General features: G+C 49.9%; 2 protein-coding genes across 2 annotated transcripts; one reads left to right on the top strand and one right to left on the bottom strand.

Moving 5' to 3' along the window:
• The first annotated feature begins 474 nt into the window (after positions 1–474).
• ACRBP (acrosin binding protein) lies at positions 475–14736 on the top strand. The gene is made up of 9 exons (XM_026861010.1): positions 475–670; positions 4033–4127; positions 4247–4349; positions 4474–4882; positions 12559–12691; positions 12892–13071; positions 13177–13344; positions 13417–13503; positions 14629–14736. The coding sequence occupies exons 1-9, from the start codon at positions 475–477 to the stop codon at positions 14734–14736; spliced, it is 1479 nt and encodes a 492-aa protein (XP_026716811.1).
• Positions 14737–15468: 732 nt separating this feature from the next.
• LOC113486790 (protein Wnt-4-like) lies at positions 15469–17621 on the bottom strand. The gene is made up of 4 exons (XM_026861047.1): positions 17447–17621; positions 16466–16597; positions 16162–16304; positions 15469–15855 (listed from the first exon to the last, which is right to left on the bottom strand). Exons 1-4 carry the CDS (start codon positions 17619–17621, stop codon positions 15469–15471), a joined length of 837 nt encoding a protein of 278 aa, XP_026716848.1.
• Between the last annotated feature and the right edge of the window lie 309 nt (positions 17622–17930).

The raw sequence follows: 17930 nt of genomic DNA, 5'->3' as shown, positions 1-17930 counted from the left end.
CTTCTTTTCTTTTATTCCTTTTCCTTTTTTCCCTTTTTCTTTTTTCTTTAATATTTTTTATTTTCTTCTTCTTTTCCTTTATTCTTTTCCCCCTTCTTTCCCTCTTTTTTCTTTTAATCTTTTTTATCTTTTTCTCTTTTCTTTTTTAATTATTTTTAATATTCTTCTTTTATTCTTTTTCCTCTTTTCCCCCCTTTTTCTTTTTTTTTTTCTTTTTTCTCCCCCCCTTTTTTTTCCCCTGCTTTTTTCGTTTCTTTCTGCCTTTTGCCCCAGAACTCCTGGCACCCCCAGAGCCCTGCAGTCAGGGGTGATGGAGGGAGACCTCAGGCCAGCTCATCCCTCTGCCTCACTCAGCACCAGCAGATGGAAGCAAGCCGCCCCACCAGCCACTCTTCCATTTCCACCCACCGCTTGTCCCCGTTCAGGAGGGTTAAGTGCAATCTGCCTTCTCCCACAGGGCTGCTGACCTTGCTGATGTCCTCTGCTGCTCTGCCAGTGCCTCCTGCTCCCGGCAGCCCGTTGTCAGACAGAGAGTACCAAATCTTCTTTGCCAGCCTGCAACCGCCCTGGAAGGCGGATGTGTCCTGCCAGCTGCGGCAGGCACACGGCTGCCTCAGCCCCGCCATCCTGAAGCTGGACCAGAAGGAGAACCATGGCCATATCCCCAAAGGTAGGGACATCACCTCATATCCAGAGACAGAGGCCAGTATTCCCCCAGCTGGTCCAGTTCCAGCTGTTTCTCTTCCCCAAAATGCCACAGGATTGCAGGAATGGTGCTGGAATGGGTCTCCAGCCCAAACTCCGGCTTGGAGCAGGACACTCCCAGCACTAGAGCACTCTGGCTTTGTGCAAGGCAGTTTGGTTATGTGGCCTCTCTGGGCACCCCTTCCGATACTGCACTGCTTTCCTGGAGAGAAAAACTTTTCCTAAAGGCCAGTCCTAACCTCCAAAGCAAGAATTTGCTTTTTTTTTTTTACCCGTGTTGTCTGTCACAAGCAAGAATGAATGAAAGAATAGTTTGACTTTGTCATCTTGTAGCTTTCCTTCAGGTCCTTGTGGGCTGCCATTAGCTCACCTCCCCATCTCCTCTTCACCCAGCTGAACAAGCACAGCTGCCCCAGCCTCTCTTCATAGGTCATGGTCTGAAAGCCATGGCCACTTTGGTGGCCCTTTGCTGAGCTCTTGAGTTTCTCCATTGGTGGGGCGGCAGGGGAAAAAAGCGGGCCAGTTTTCTGAAGTTCTCTCTTCACAACTGCTCTTCTTACAACCCAATCAGCTGCTTCCAGCTTGATCTGAGGCTTAACACAGAAGCTTGGCTCATGGGCTCTCGTGGGCCTTTAAGAAAGCTTGAGCTGATAAGCTGCTTCTTTAAGTGTTTAACATTTCAGGAGCCAAGAAACATCCCAGTTCAGAAAGCGCCATAGCAACAGCACCCTTTAAATCACTGCAGTCATACTTTCCCTGCACCCCTGCATCAGAGAATTTAAGTGGCATAATTATATCTGTGCAGCTGAAAAACTTGGGACTACTTCTGTTGTATTTTTCTTCAGAGGAAAAAAAATAGGAACAATTTTCTCATAAAAAAATATGCCTTTATATTTAGCTATGAACGTCAATGAACTGAATGATCAGCCAACTGTGCTTATTTGGACTTCAGCCTGAGGACAACTATTTCTTGCTTGTTTCGGCAGCTGTGTCAGGGAACAGGTTCCACCCCTCATCACCAGACCCAGGGATGGGTCCTGGGCTCCTCCCTCGCTTGCAGGCACCTGCCATCCACCATGCTGTGGCACTGGGTGCCCCTGGGGGCTGTTTCTGGCTCCTCTCTCAGTGATGCCCAGCACCCTGGCAGTGCTCTTTGGCATATCGAGCCACACTTCCAGAGGCTCAGCTGCCAAAGCAGGATCACCTGGGAATGCCAGGAGGTGGGACAATTTTGCAAGATGCCCTCTTTGCCTTCTTTTCCTCCATCCCTCAGCCCAACAGACCCATCCAAAAGATTTTATTCCCCTCTGTGTTCCCTTTTTTCCAGTTTTGGGTCTATCTGGCACGTGTTGCAGCCAGGCTAAGAGGCTGAGCAGATGCGACAGAGCATGTGCCCTCACTTTTTTTGTCTCTACGGTCCTCACAGATGAATGGCAGCGCTGTCTACATCCAGATATTCAAGATATTCATGAGCATTAATTGTGCCTCTTCAGGTGCAGTGCTGAATTACCTTGAGTTTTAAACAAGGGAAACCTACATGTAGCCTTTCAATGCTCCTTGCAGTGGAAGCTGAGAGACAGGAGGATGTTTCCTGATGAGTGTATGCAAATATCTTGGCTGATTCCATCTTTTAGTGATGATGGAATTGTTAATTAATTGCCTCCCACCCCCGTCATGCTGGGAGGTTCTGCAGGTAGAGGTGGCCACAAAGCCCAAGGGAGTGGCTTCCTGATACTCAGCAGAAGCTGTAGCTGTTTACAGCAAACACATGAGCATGAGGAGCAGAGGAGAGAGACAGAAGATCATATTGATTAAACTAGGTGCTAGGAAGACCTCCCCTTGGCAGGAAGGTCAGAGAATTCAAAGAAAGATGAGTATTTCCATAGGGGAGATAAGCTGAGAGAAAGGAGCAAACAGGGATCATTGCTAAAGGAGGCAAGCTGCTTGTCAGACCATGCCATCAGCGTTCAACAGGCTGTGGGAGAACTGAAGCCATGGTGAAAATCAAGACAAACGCAAAGAGAGCCCACAGGAAAGTTTATATGTATCAAATTTTCCTTCATTTCCCAGATGCTGGAATGAAAATGTGCTTTTCTTCTCCCCCCACCATAAAATAGAAATTCCTGTATCATCATAGGAACGGTTTGTGACAGGACACAGTAAGCTGTAAAACTCCAAGCCTGGCCTGGTATGCACTGCTGAGGATGTAGTCCTGGCCCAGGAGAGCCAGGCTAACACTGGGGTTAGCCAGTGGTTGGGCTTCCAACCCTACCCAACAGCAGCAACACTCCTTCACAAGCAGTGGCTGTGTGATGGAGAGTAACTCTGCAGCTCTCAGTCTGCACATGTGGGCATTGCACTGGCCAAGTCCATGTCCCCCGCATCCTGGAGGGATTTCATAAGGCATCACCAAAGGACAGGGCGGAGATCTGTTGTGTTCCCTACATGTTGGGCATTTTTCTATGCTGGGATACCAGCGGATACCTGAAATTCTATTCTTGCTGGTGAAGCCGTATGCTCAGCACAGTAGAAGGGCATACAATGTAGAAGATGGTGTACAAGCAACTAACAGGAGAGTGGTGTAATTCCACTGCTAACCTCCTCCATCTAAGCTAGTGCTTGACCTGTTTGGTGTGCGCCAAGAGCTGGCCATGCACTCATAGAGCAGAGGGGGCACAGGATTACCCCCCCTCCCCAAATCTTGTAGGGTTTTCAGCTCTCCTGCATGACCTCAGCTACCCTGCGATCACTGCAGGAAGAGCTTCAGCTTTTGAGCCAGTCATGTTGGCAGTGCTGGCTTAAGACTATGGTGCATGTGTGTTCGGCCACAGGCTTTGTCAGCAGCATCTCGGCCCTGTGGGCTTTCCTCCATCCTCTGCACAGCTGGAATCAATGACAAACTATTTTGCCCTGAAGATATCAAGTCCTCTGGTGTTCCCAGCCTCTTGTCTGGTTATCTTCAACCCATTACATCACTACTTGCCTTTTTTTTTTAAATAAAACCCTTCAAGGACTAATAACAGAGTCCTTATCAGATCCTGAAAATAGGAGGTTTGGGTCTCTGTAAAAGGGAAGATAACCATGTGAAAAAAGGCAGAAGGACAAACTGAAACCCTGGGTGGTTTGGGTGGAAAGTGCATGTGGCACCTGGGATTGGGAGCTATAACAGCACAAGGCTGTGATTGCTGCTTGGGCGCAGAGAGCTTTCACTTTCCCTTCGACCACAGGCAGCTCTGAAAACAGCGATCTGAGAGGTCCCCACCTCTTGTTGCGCCCAGGCCGCCAAAACCTGCAGCCTGCTCCCATCTCTCTCTCACCCCTCTCCAGGGCCAGTCTGCTCTGAATTCCCAGAAGCACCGTGGTTTCAGACCTTCTGCGAGTTCGCCCAGTACCGCTGCTTGAAGCACCACTTCTACACCAAGGTGGGGAGCGGGATTCGGGACGGGGTGGGGAGGGAGCATCTCTTGGGAGACGGAAGGGGTGAGGAGGAAGGGGTGATAAGACAGTGGCGCTCATGTTTCTCCCTCTCTCCTCTGCTCAGCGAATCCCATGTCCAAGTTTGTATCCTCCAAAAAAGCTCTTGACAGAGCAACCCCATGCTGTGGGATCCTTGACAAGGGACAAAGGCTCCCCTATGGAAGAAGGTACGGCGGCACCAAGCTGCGCTGGGCACCCCTGCTCGCCTGCTGATCTCCTGTAGCTACTCCTCCCCCTAGGCAGCTCTCTGACTGGCCTCAGAAAGCCTGCCCTATCCCACTCTCTCCACAGCTCTGGCTCAGGATTCTCGCTTGTCTGTTGATAACCTGCTGCGCACCAGAGTGGACGCTCTCCTGAAGTACTCCTACGCACTCTTGAATCAGAAGCCGCTGCCAAAGAAGGTCCCCCTGCCCATGTCGGGCTTGCTGAGACCCCCAAAGGATGGGAGGCCGCCTGTGCTCCCACCAATCCTTCCAGTTCCAACTGCTCCGCCTGCCTCCTTGCCTCCCAGTCTGGGATCCCCAGGCCAGGCAGAGGAGTCCTGGCAGCAACGCCTGCAGAGCAGCATCTGGAAGCTGATCCACTTGGCCCTCTCTTTGGAGGAGTCCTTGGGCACCAAGGGCTATTCTATGGACTCCAGCCCTGGGAGCACATCAGGCAGCACCGAGAAGTGGATGCAGGAAACAGTCCCCCGTGGCAGGTGAGGGGAAGACCCGTGCCCCCTGCTCAGCAGGGTACCACATTGCCATCCATGCAGGGCTGTCCTCACGCACACTGGCTGTTAGCCCCACGGCACTCGTGCCTGAGCACAGGCAGGCTTTGTGGAGTAAACCATCCCATACAGAGTAGGAATGGACCCAGAGAACCCTTCAGACACCCCCCACTCCAGCACAGAGTGATCAGCAAGAGGGTGATCCAGCACTGCTAGCATTCAACAGTGTTACTGTCCTGAGCAAAGTGCATTTAGACCGGACGTTACCTGCAGGAAGGGCTTTATCCCATGCACATGTATCCCCACACTGTAGCCATCTGCAGTGTGCAGACACTTCTGCACTCATCCTTCTCCCAACTCCTGTCTCCCAGGAGTCTGGATGACCTGCAGGAATTGTGAACATGGGTCCTTGGGATGCTGGAGTAAATGTGTCTCACTGTGGTCCTCACCTCTCTGCATGCAACATGAAGCAGATGTTTCTTAAAACAGTCTGACCCAAGGAGCTCTCTAAGGAGTGCTCTGTCCTCACCCAGGTAGCCCAAAAGCAGCCCTGGGATAGGAGATGGAGACAGGAGCACAGAGCCTTGCTCCTGGCTGTGCAGGATCACTGCTTCTCAGGCACGTGCACCTCCCTGCGTTCTGGATCTGTGCATTGCTCTTCCTAAAGGGTTTCTGGTGCCGTGTTCTGGCTTTGAAAGCTGCTATATGCCAGTTCAGCACAGGGCCCTGCAACAGTCCAGCTTGCTGCAATCCTTTTATGCGACCTTCTTAGTTCCTCTGGCCTAGGGATGCTTTAGGAGCTTGCCGAGCATCTTGAGCTCTTCTCAGCTGATCTGCCAGGATCCATTTGCCTCTGTCCTCAGGCAGCTGGGGCTGGTGAGCCCAAACAAAAAAGACCTGCAAAAGGATCATATGTTTTTGCTCAAATGTACTTTTTGATGCTTTAGTACCTTGTGGCTGAGGACCACTTCCTTTGACTGAGATGCAAAGATTATTTTGCTTGCCAAGAGCAAAAAAAAATGCTGTCTGGATGTGGTTTTCATGCAGAAGTCATTTCGGTTTTGCTCTTTTGCGAGCTAGTGATCCTGCAAGTGCACAGGTTTTGTGCATGATTGCACATCTGTGGTTTCTATTAAAAACATTGCATAATACTACAGTTGAACCAGAGATCTCACTTCTGCACCTAAAAATGAATTGCATCATGTTGTTAAGCTATAACTGTTCTCTTGCAAGGCTGTAACTTATGTCATCCTTCTTCCTAATATTGTAGGAGGCTTCTGCAGCCTAGCAAATTTTTCCTGGTGTATGTACTCTAAGGCAAAATTCTGTTTCATTGAGGATATGTTCATTTTCCCTGCCTCTGAAATGGAGCCTTGCTCTGATTTAGTTATATTGGGATTATTGAGGGACTGCTGTGATTGCAGATGACACTCTCTATTCTGCTGCAGTTTCTCAAAGACACTAATGCTGACTGTTGTGTCTGTAACCTGGCAGCCGAGCCCCATCAATCATGCTAAGCAAAGCTTAAACTCAAGTGAGGATAAAAAGGTGAGATAGACTGTGCCTGTCAGCTTTGCTCCTCACCACATCCTGCCTCCTTGCAAAGGGACTTCAAAGCATGACCTAAAAAAGGAGGAAAATGCTTTGAGGCATTTCCATTTCAGCAAGAGGAGCAGTGCTGGGTGGAACTGGTCAGTGTGCACAGGTGCCGTTCAGTATCTGGTTTAACATGAGGTGTGCACAGTTGTGATGGGCACCAAACCCAGGGCTGTGTGTCTTCCCTAGGATCTTATGTCCAGCGGGACAACCTTCTCTTCTCGCTCATCCCTGCTCATGGCAGCTGCTCTGAAAGTTTTACTATCTTTCCTAGTACCTGACAAAGCTAACCGTGGCCTTTAGAGAGACACAGGGCAAAGGTAGTAACATAACAAGCTGAAGAATTTGCAGCACGCATTTGTGGACTTTTTGCCAGCAGTGATTCATTATGGTGGGAAAAAAATGTCTCTTATTGCACTTATTTTCACTTTTTAGTCCTTACACTGCTTTCTGCCCCAGAAAGAGATATTTATTTCCCAGTCTTTCCTCTCCTCAAAGTTACTTATAGCTCTTAGTTCTCTGTAGCTCTTACATTGTAAAGCCTGCGCAACTCATTTTCTGCAGCAATTTTCAGTGTCCCTTTAAAACATCCACACAATCTAGCTCTGTGAGCACTGTTCAGTGATGGGTTTCAGCAGTTGGGTACACAGAAGGAGGTCAACTTCCTTTCCCTTCCCTGCTCTTCTGTTTGCACACCAGAATTGTGTTTGCCCTTTTTCCCAGAGCTTCCCGCTGTTGAGGTGTTTGTCCACTACGACCCCTACACCCCTTTCGGTGTCACAGCTGCCCCAGATACAGACCTCATCCTGTTGGTATTTGCTTATGGATGTTTGTGGTTCACATGAGCCCAGCTTCCCCAGCAAGGCTGAGACGAGTCCTCCCGGCGGCTGCACCTTCCTCCTCCTGCTTTACCCCTTCAAACAGTCCATGTGGTGCTTATATACTTCATCCCTGGCAGATTTCATTTTAAGACCAGATCCTTCATTAAAAATACCATCCTCAGAAAGAACACTCTTTTTGAATTATCAACACTCATTCACGATTATTTTTCGACCCTGGGTCTGGTGGTGCAAGATGGGACCCATTCCCCTGACATTTCTCAGCTGCTTTCAGGAACTAGCTGTCACTTTGGGGATTATGTAGAGGTATCTTCTGGATATTCAGTGAGGCCAGGGCCCAATTTAGTGTCTCTATATTGCTACTGTGCATGGCTAGCTGTGAAAGGGGTGTCGTGATGACGCAGGTTGTCTTCTCGCCACCAGGGTAGAAGAAGTTCACATGCTTCCAGGCTTTTGGGACTTCCAAAGCAGAGGTCTCTCAGTGTCCCAGGGGAAAAATGGTAAAAGGCTGCAATATCATGCAGCTCAGCAGGAGAGATGTATCTACGAAATACAATTTTTCCCACCGTATGTGCTCCCCCAGCCCTTGGGCAGGTGTTGCATTCCTGTTCTCCCAATAGCTCCTGCACTGGGTTAGCCATGGGGTTTGATCTGTCAGGTACCTAAGCAGCCTGCCAGCTGCCTTGGCCTGCAGGCCAAGATCACTTTTTCTGTCTGAAGATGTTAAGAACACTTTTGCCTTAGTGGTTTTAGTTTCCTGCAGCAACTCCCCTAAATCAGAATTTATATAGTGCTGGAAAGCTGCTATTTGCTCCTTATCTTCTTTTCTGCTTGCCTCAGGTATTCACTCCACCTCACACAGCCAGCCAGTATTGGGGAGGTTCAGCAGCTGAAAGTTAATGGCCCAAATCCTTGTCACTGCGTTGAGGGAGAAGTGGATGTGTTAACCAGCACTCTTCAGAGATACCGCTGAAGTAGGCTCTATGTGTATTGCTCCACAACTTGAAATGCTAAAGCAAGATGGGCTTTTATCTGAGGTTTTCTCTTTTTGCCTTTGAGCAATTACTGACCTTGGCCAACAGATTTTTCTTAATTATATTTTTTCACATTCACTTTGAAACATTGCCTTCCACTACCTGTTAGGCTTTTTCCAGGGCAGCAGTTAGGACATTAACATGCAGAACTGCTAAACTGGGGAGAGATTTGCATTAGGAAATCACTTTAGACAGACCTATCACTTTCCCTGATGCATGGTGAAACTTCCGCACATCCATGAACAGCTCAGCAGCGTGTTAATGAGTGCAGGGGACCAGCAGCAGTGCTGTTCTACTCTGCCAAGCATGTACCGTTTGCCTGCAATGCCTCTGTGATAGAGTACAAAGCCCCAGCACTGCTGTAAGGCAGTGGAAGAGTGGCTGGATGCACCAAATTGCAGTACCAGGGCACTGGGCATCACCAAGAGAGGAACTCAGGGACATCCTCCAGGGCACCCAGTGCCACTGCATGGTGGATTGCAGGTGCCTGCAAGCAAGGGAGGAGCCCAGGACCCATCCCTGGGGTGGGACCTATTCCCCAGACACTTCTCAGCTGCTTTCAGGAACTGTCACTTGGGGATGATGTAAGTATATCTCACTCACCCAGAGGTGGTAAACCAACTGATAAATTTGAAACTGTGGGGACAGAAAACCTCCCAGCAGAGATGGAGAACAGAGATAGAGGAGGAAATGGATGTGATGCAGATAGCAGCAGAACTTCTTGTTAACCTCGAGCTGATGGTGTGGCCATTTCCTGAGTGGATGAGGGAATGTTATGAACACAGTTCACGTACATCTGCATACATGGCCAACAGCAAAGTGGCAGCAGGCAGTGCGCAGGGATGTGAGGCTTTCTGATTGGCATGAGCCAATCGCATCGAACACGGTCTATAAACCTAAAGTTTGCTGTGCAGCAGAGGCTCTTACCCGTGTCTGACTGCACCTGTTCTGAACAAGTAGGTCATCAACACTCAGCAGATGTTTTATTGCTCCTTATGATCTACTTATGGAAGTGCTCTTTTTAGAAAAGACTGGAGCCGAGTTCCCTTGTACTGCCCCTTTTGCCTGTAATCGTCTATTTGTATCTTGTTCGGGCTGTACTTGTTGGACCAGTACGTGTGTTGGAGAAAGCAAAGGCTGTTAAACCCATTTATTAGCAGTTGCTTTCTAAGCCTCAGGTTATTTATCTGCTATTTTTTAAAAAGTACATCAAGTTGGACAGTTTTCTTCTTTTTTATACTTCAGTGATGAAAACACCAGAGCTATTCATATAATTTTTAATAATGTTAACACACTTCTCACTTTACTGCATTGATCATCCTGATGTGATGAAGAAGCAATCAGTTCACAATGTGTCACTGGAATAACAAGCAAGTAGTGAAACAATAGCCAATAATGGCATATTTGTGGATAAATTCTTTCAGATAAGAATACTATCAGGGTTATTAGTTGACATTTGTGAGTCCCATCAAGATCACCCAGCCAGTTTACCAAATCTTGGAGACAAAGATCCAACTGTGCCTAAGCAGTCAAGCACCTGAGTGGTGTCAGGGACTCCCTTCGGCTGTCACACATTTATCAGCAAAGTGGACCGAACACTTGTTCTCCTGGGCTACAACTGCTTAAGAGATAAACTGTCAGTGTTAGATAATCCCCAGACAAAGAGCAAACCTTTATGGAAGAGAAATGCTAGGTGTGCCTTGTGGGCTGTCACAGGTTCTTCTCTCAGCAGGGTCCAGCTCCCAGTCACAGAAAAATGCTGAGGGGGTTGAACTGAACAACCTTAGACAAGATTTTCAAGTGGGATGAGCACAGACTTTTTTCTCTAAATTTAAAATTTCCTGTTCTTCTTGGTATCATAAACAGTCTGAGTGTTTACAGAGGAAACAAAACAAAACAAAAAAAAAAAGGATCATGTGAAGACGTGAGACAGAGGAGTGGACATAAAGGATCTTACAGGTTCTGGAAGTGCTCTCTTTAGGATAGGTGGGCTTTGCTTCTCTTTTTTACTGGCACATTTTAATTCTTTCCAGCTTTGCCTGAAAGAGTTGGTATCTGTCACTGCTGTCCTCAGCTGGCATTCTTTTGTCTTATCTGAACTCGGACCTTCCCTCCACAAACCTCTGACCAGGTTGGTCACACTGTGGTGTTTCGCAGTAAGAGATGCACAGGCTTGCAATACATCGATTTCCAGGTTTTCAGCTGTCCTTGGTTTTTCAGTGGATGTGTTTGATAAGCTGTGGGGAAGCACCATGGTAATTTGTTCACGTGTCTGTATCCACAGAATTCCATTTGCAGCCTGTCCACAGTGCAGTACAGGACAGCATGTTGAAGGAACATCTTCGCTTGCCTCCATGCAGGCTAGAGCAGCATCTGCTGCACTGTGATAAAACAAATTTGACTGTAATGTCTTTTGAAAAAATCTAGCACTCATTATACTTTCTGTGACTAAGGTTTTCCAGGTTCTCTTGTAATATCTAAGTGAGAAAGATGCCTTCAGAAATCCTGACATATTTGCTGCTGGATAGTGTGAACTGTTTGGGTACAGGATCACTTGTTTCTGACCTGCTGCAAGTGCAGAGCACATGATGTGAGCTCCTTCATCCACAGTGTGTGGCAAGGCCCAGGGATCTGTTAAGGAGGTGCACAAGACTTCGTCCTGTTAGTAGTTCTAATGCTCACCCACGTTCTCCTATGTGAGCACACACCCAAGCCCACTGCAAATGCCACGAACCTGCGTGTTCCTGGGGCACGGTCTATGCCTCTCACACATCCATGGATCTGCGAACACCAGTCACTCCTTACAGCTTGATTTCTTCACACACCGTGTAATCGCAAGAGTTTAATGGCAGGAGGTTGATTGCTTTTACCCTTCAAGCCTGGCAATTGCTCTGATCGCTCACCCTGGCCTTCCTGCTCAGCACAGGACATGAAGCCATGCCTAGTGACCTCTGAAGCATAAACAGTATCATGTGGCTGAGCTGCAGATCCTTCTCCTAAGAGAAGTTTGGGATATCTTTTTGAAGTCAGCAGTCTCTGGAGAAACCAACCCATCAGCTGGTCCTGTGCTAAATACCCTCGTTGTCAGAAACATGCAGTTAATTTCTGGTTTGAATGGATCTCTACCCCAAATTACAGTCACTAAAAGTCATTACTCTTCCATCTTCTGATGAAGAGAGTCTTACAGCTATCCCCATCTTGGTAGAAGTATAGATTGACTGAGTGGCCACCCACTAGTGTCTTTGCTCAGCTAATTAAAGGTTCTTCAGTTTCTTGCTCCAGATGGAAATTTTACAGGCCTTATGAAATCTGATCTTCACGATCTTCCTCCAGGTTCTCCACCACTTTTTTTTATTTTCTCAAGGATAATCTGAAGGTCTCCAAGAAGTTTCAGTTATTTTTAGGAAAATTTCTCCATACAGGTTAGCCCATGCATGGATTTTAAGAGCATTTTATCATAAGCAATTGCTGCTCTTACCTTTTCTTATTTTCTGCAAGATAAAAATTTATTTATCATTTACTTTATTTCCAGACATAGAAGACAAATATTTAATCAGCATTTTTACCTCTTCTGCATCATTGCTGATAATTCATACCACCCCTGCCTAGTAACAGTTCTGTACTATGTGTACAATTTCTTCTGTTCCTGAGTTGTAAAATATTCTTATTGCCCTTGCTCCACTGTCCTTAAATTTTATACCTTTAGCTTCCCATGAGGGTTGGGATGAACAGTTAGTTCATTGTTACCAATTTTTTCCCCTTTCTGTCAAATACATTGACTCAAGCAGGAGGAAGGCTGAATAAGTTACATACTCCAGACCCAAATGGCATTGCACCATGGTCAACACTCAGCAGACCTCCAACAGACACCTCCTTGGTATGCACTCAGATGGACAAATCTACGCAGCAGCTGCTGCAGGGCCCCTGGGAAAGTGCCTCAAGCTGTGTTCCTCATCCAGTCCCTCTCATGTGCTCCTGAATGCACACACACCCCTGTTACACAGACACATATAGACTGCAAACACCCCCATTCCTCCATGTGGCTTGGCCAGAAGTCCAAGGTTTCTTTGGGAGGGTTGGTTTTGGGGTTTTTTTGCTATGCTTTGGGATTGTTTTCCCCCTTTTCAGTTTTTAACTGAAGGTCTATTCCGCTTGTGACAAGAGACTTGACTTCCTTCGTCCGTTTGTCTGTCAGCCTTTTAGCCCTGAAGAATGATGAGGCAGTGATAATCCTGTGCTATGCAATTCTGGAGGGAAACTGTCTCTTGTCAGTGGTCACCGAGGCCTGGAAGGAGATGGAAGAAAGAATCCTTGGGTTTGGAGATTCGGTAAAGATGCTGATGTCCACCTTTGATCCCTACTGTGTGCAGGGCTCCCTGCACTGCTGCGCACAGTGCTCCAACAGCCAGAGAGGTGCCACCTCCTGGGAGAAGCTGACCTGGGTGACCAGAGAGGCAAGCTCCAAGCAAGGGATATAGGAGCTCCTCAGTCTCCTTTTTCCCTCCTGACCTCACTGCATCCACCCTAGGTGTGTGACAGCCTCGGGCGGCATCACATGGACCTGTGCCCTGACTGTGCTTTCTGCTCACTGAAGTTGGAACAGTGTCAGAACATCAGAAACCTGAACCGTGTTCACTGTGAGACAAACAGCTTCATCCCCTACATCAGCCCTCAGATCTCAGCCCAGCACCGGGCTGCAGGCAACAAGGTACCGAGCATGCTGCATGTCCTGCTGGCCTCTGAGGAGGAGTCTTGACTGGGTGGTGGGGAAGGGAGGAAGAAGCATGGCTCTATTTATCCCACCCCTTTGCAGATCACCTCTCCAGAGACCTCACAGGAGTATGGCATGGAGTTTTCCAGAGGGCTGAGGATGGAATACTGGTGCAGCCGGATGGCGATCCGTGGCTGTGAGGACCCTCGTGTGACCCTCTGGCTGAAGGCAGAGTACACTGCCTTCCAAGACGGAGATGACCCACACAAGGTGGGTGCCCAGTGGATGCTCCCATCCCTCCTTCTCCTCTTCCTTCTCTGTCCTTCATTCCCATTTCCCCAGATCTGTGACTCAGGAGGAGTTCAGCACCCCAGCTACTGCGTGTTCAAGAGCCACCAGTGTCTCCAGCAGAGCCTCTACAACCAGAAGGTGAGAAGCAGCCTGCGCTGCCCTTTAAATAGCCTTCTCCTACACAGCTGGTCCCTCCACAGCTAGCCCCAAGTCCCTGCCTCATTGGCCTACTGTTTTTCCCTTCAGAAGGAGAGAACTAGGTGTGTTTGTGCAGGGGGGATGACAAATAGTGACCCAAGTGCAGCTGGGATGTAATTGAGGCAGTGGGATGTGCACAGACACTGTAAGAGATGGTAGTGGAGACAGTCACTGATCATAGAATCACAGAATCATCTCGGTTGGAAAAGACCTTGAAGATCCTCCAGTCCAACCATTAACCTCACACTGACCGTTCCCAACTCCACCAGATCCCTCAGCGCTGGGTCAACCTGACTCTTCAACCCCTCCAGGGATGGGGACTCCCCCCCTGCCCTGGGCAGCCCATTCCAACACCCAACAACCCCTTTTGCAAAGAAATACTCCCTGATATCCAGTCTAAACCTTCCCTGGCACAACTTGAGGCCATTACCTGATGTGGAGACAGAGGAGCTTTGGGGAGCCTCCCACCCATCAGGATGTATATCCCCTCAGGTTAGGGTCTTCCCTGTCTACTGGATGCTTTGTAGGTGGTAATAAAAAACAAGAACATCAGAGCAGGACAGAGGACTAGCTTATATCTTAGGAAACACACAGTTTGGCTATCATCCTCTCACTCTCACTTCCCATCTGGTTCTCCCCTCTTCCCTCTGGTGCCCCCATCATCCCAGCCTCTAAATGCCATCCATCATGGGGATCCTCCTTCCCTGGGGAAAGGATGGGGAGTGATATCAGTCCTCTAAACTCAGGCTCTCCTTGCAGGTGTCTCGCCGCGGCTGCCACAGAAACGAGACGTATCAGGTGCTGAGTGAGAAGGAGGGAGAGGAGAAGGTGCAACAGTGGCAGCAGAGGTTCCTCAGCCTCTCCAAGGGGTGATGCAGAGTAGCAGGAGGATGTGCAGGAAGCACCAGGCTCTGGAGCAGGGTCTCTGGGGATGTGGTGGGGCAAAGAGCCTGGATAGACTTGGACAGCTCTTTCCAGACCCTTTGCTGGCCAGCCAGCTCTCATCCTCCAAGATCCTGCTGTGTGCCGGTGGCAGCAGCACATCATGAGGGGACCCTCACTCAGCAATATTTCACTGTGATGCCTGCTGCAACTCCTCCTGAAAACATTTTCTCCAGCCAAAGTTTCAGCGGAGCATTGGAGAAAGCATCAGCCCTGAGAACCTGGATTTAGAGCCACTGGCTTGAGCATGTTTGTCTGAAACCCCCAACCATCTCTCACCTCCCTCCCTGTGTAGGCCTGTACCACTCGTTCTCCTAAGAATGAGTCTTCTTGTATAAAGAGCCCATCTACCTGGAAAACCTAATTTGCTCCCTTCTCTCTGATGTTGCCGCTCTATTACACCCCTCAGTGACCCCTCTCACGTCTGAGTGGGGTCCCCACTCTCCCCTGCTTTGCTCCCTGTTTTTTCTCACTCACTGCAGCCTGTGTGGCCATTGAGCATGAGGACTCCAGCATGGCCTCGTCCCCTCCCAGCCCGTGGGAGGGAGCAAATCCACGGTCCCTCCAGATCCTAAACGCAGCATGTGAGGAAGGACCCGATGCATGCACTTTGCTTTCTATTGCAGCTCATTTATTTCTAAGTTTAAGGGTTTATTGGGCCTGTGTCCTCCAAACTTCCATCCAGAAAAATAATTAAAACCACAAAAAGCCCAATGAGTCTGGGAGACGGTGCTGTGTGGGGAGCTGATGGCGCCTGCGGAGCCAGGGCTGCTCTCCAGCGGGGCTCTGTGTCTCCCCCACAGCTTCCCCTGCTTCCCTGTGTCCCTCCCTCAGGGCCACCCTCTCCCTGTGGCCTTGCAGTCACCCCCTGTGCTCCCCTTCAACGGCAGCTGTGTGCACCTCCACGAGATGCCGGCACTGCTTGCACTTGACGGAGCAGCACCAGCGAAACTTGCATCTGCACTACTCCACCACCTCTGCCTGAGCCGTGTGGAAGCCCCTGCCGCAGCACAGGAGCTCGCAGCTGTCCATGGCCGGCGACATCCAGTTGCACCAACGGCCATAGGTGCCAAATACCCCGTGCCGGGGGTCCCAGTTGCAGAAGTCTGGGCTGGCCAAAAGATAGACCAGGTCATGAGCCATGTAGGGCTTGACGCGAGAGCTCTTGGGCACCAGAAGCTTGTGGAAACCGACCCGCTTGGGGTGAACATCCGTCGCCCCCTCAAACTTTTCCTTGAGGATGTTGCCCACCTTGCGAAAGGGAGGCATGACCTTCCAGCATGTGTGCACCTCGCAGGAGCCTGACACGCCGTGGCACTTGCACTCCACCTTCATGTGGGCCAGGAGAGCCTGGGGAGCAGAAGGCAGCTGTCAGCCAGACCCAGACACCCCTCCTATGCCTGCAGGCCCTGCAGCAGCCACCATTCCCCCCAAAACCTCCCACAGGGCTGGAGGGCAGGATCAGGGCAAGGGAGGGAAGGGAAGGGAAGGGAAGGGAAGGGAAGGGAAGGGAAGGGAAGGAAAGGCAGCACGACACAGAGAGCCTGTGGCTGCCCTGAACTGCTCCTTGGGGTAGGGGAGATGGACCAAGGCCCGCCTAACCAGGGAGAAGCCCCTGAAGCTGGCTTCCTTCCCAGCCCTTGTTCCTGCCCTTACCTTCCTCCCAGCCTCATTGTTGTGCAGGTTCATGAGTGCTTGGCTGGAGGAGATGCCACGGCTCCTCTCAGGGTTGTCTACAAAGGCTTGAGAAAAGGCAATCCCGTACGACAGGTTATCAGAGCAGCCCGACCATTGGAAACCTGCAGAAAGTGGCCATGAGATGAAGAAAGAAAAGCCCTGGAAGGAACTCCCAAAGGGCTGAGGGCCGTGGAGAAGGGAGGTGTCTCCTCCCCTGGTGAAAGTCTTCCCCATGGGTCTTCTCTTCTGCCACCCCCTTCCTGGCACTGGCTTCCTCCTTCACCTTCAGGGCTCAGTCCTCGGATCTTGCGGTCACAGCCACACTTCTCCAGCTCCCCACGGCTGCAGGCACGAGTCACAGCAAAGGCAACGCCAGTGGCAGAGATGGCGTGGATGAAAGCAGACTCCCACGTGCCTGCACCAGGGTGAGAAATAGCATGAGTCTGCGGAGGGGGAAGGCACTGATAGCACATGGCACAGGGGAAAGAGATGTGACTGCATGCAGGAAGGATGTATTCAGATAGAGACTGCTCAGGAGAAATCAGTGGCACGATGCTGCAGTTCCCAAGGCCTGGAACCAGTGAGGGAGTCAGTTCTGTGGGATCCTTCTGCCTCACTGCCCCCACTGTTGGCACCCTCATTTCCTGGGCTGGGAATCCCACTGAGAGAGAGAAGTCAGCAGCCCCCAAGGGAATTGAAAGGGGAGCTGTGGTGGGGGATGCCAGGGGCTGAGTGAACCACACAGAGGGGTTTTTCAGGGAGGACTCTGGTGCCTTGTCTCTAGAAGCCAGAGAGACCCTGTTTGGCTCCTCCTGCCCAAACAAATGCAAAATTTGTTCTGTGCTATTTTGGGGGCATAGGTAGATCCTTTTTCTCTGATATGCAATGAAAAAGGACTCTAGCATCAGAGGAAAAGGTTTGATTTGAGCTGCTGCTCCAAACATCTGGGCTGGTGGCAGGGTGAGGGAGAAGATCTACTGGTCTGTAGAAATGGTACCCAGAATGGTCCAGATGGGACTAAAAAGCCAAGCCTGACCAAATGAGGAAGAAGTTTAGCCAGAACATTAATATTTGTAACAGCATGTGCATTTGGTTCCATTTGCTCTTTGTTAGCATGTGGAGGAAGGCACTGGTCACTCTGGGGATGGGTCCAGTGTGACACTTGCACACTAGCCCAGGAAAGGCTAATCTGTCCAGGGGATCCTCTGGGCACACTGGAGGGACTCCATGCCACCTCTGTCTTCACTGTTTCCCCCTTGCTGACCTTGGATGGTGACCTTGCCAAAGACCTGCAGCCCCTGTAGTGTGGAGCAGTTCCACCGGCAAGAGTGAAACTGGTGCTGGCACTCCTCAACAGCCAACTCTGCACCTCGCCTCACTGCATCCATGGCTTCCACCTGCCGCCAGCAAACACGGACCTGCTTTTCTACCAGCCCCATCAGACCCTCACAGCCACGGGGATCCCGGAAGATGGCCCTCAGAGAAGGCTGCTTGGCCAGGTACCTGTGGGGTAAGGGAGAGATTCAGTCACAGATCGGCTAGAGCCAGGGCCATGTCTATGGAGGACTAGCCCTTTATAGCCTTATTTTAGAGCAGAAACAGGGCAGAGAAGGGGATGTGCTGCCTCTTGTCCATGCTGAATTTGGATATTCCTGCTCCTCATCCTGGTATCCACCTCTTCAGCTTCACCATCCCTCTCCCTTCATGCTCCCAGAGATGCCCCTTCTAATGTGCTGGCTTTGGGTTGC

The sequence above is a fragment of the Athene cunicularia genome (genome assembly GCF_003259725.1).
Source record: "Athene cunicularia isolate RWA chromosome 1 unlocalized genomic scaffold, athCun1 chr1_part1, whole genome shotgun sequence".
NCBI classification, from domain to species: Eukaryota; Metazoa; Chordata; class Aves; order Strigiformes; family Strigidae; genus Athene; species Athene cunicularia.
Note: the sequence above shows the minus strand (reverse complement) of the source record. Positions and strands in the feature narration are given on the sequence as shown.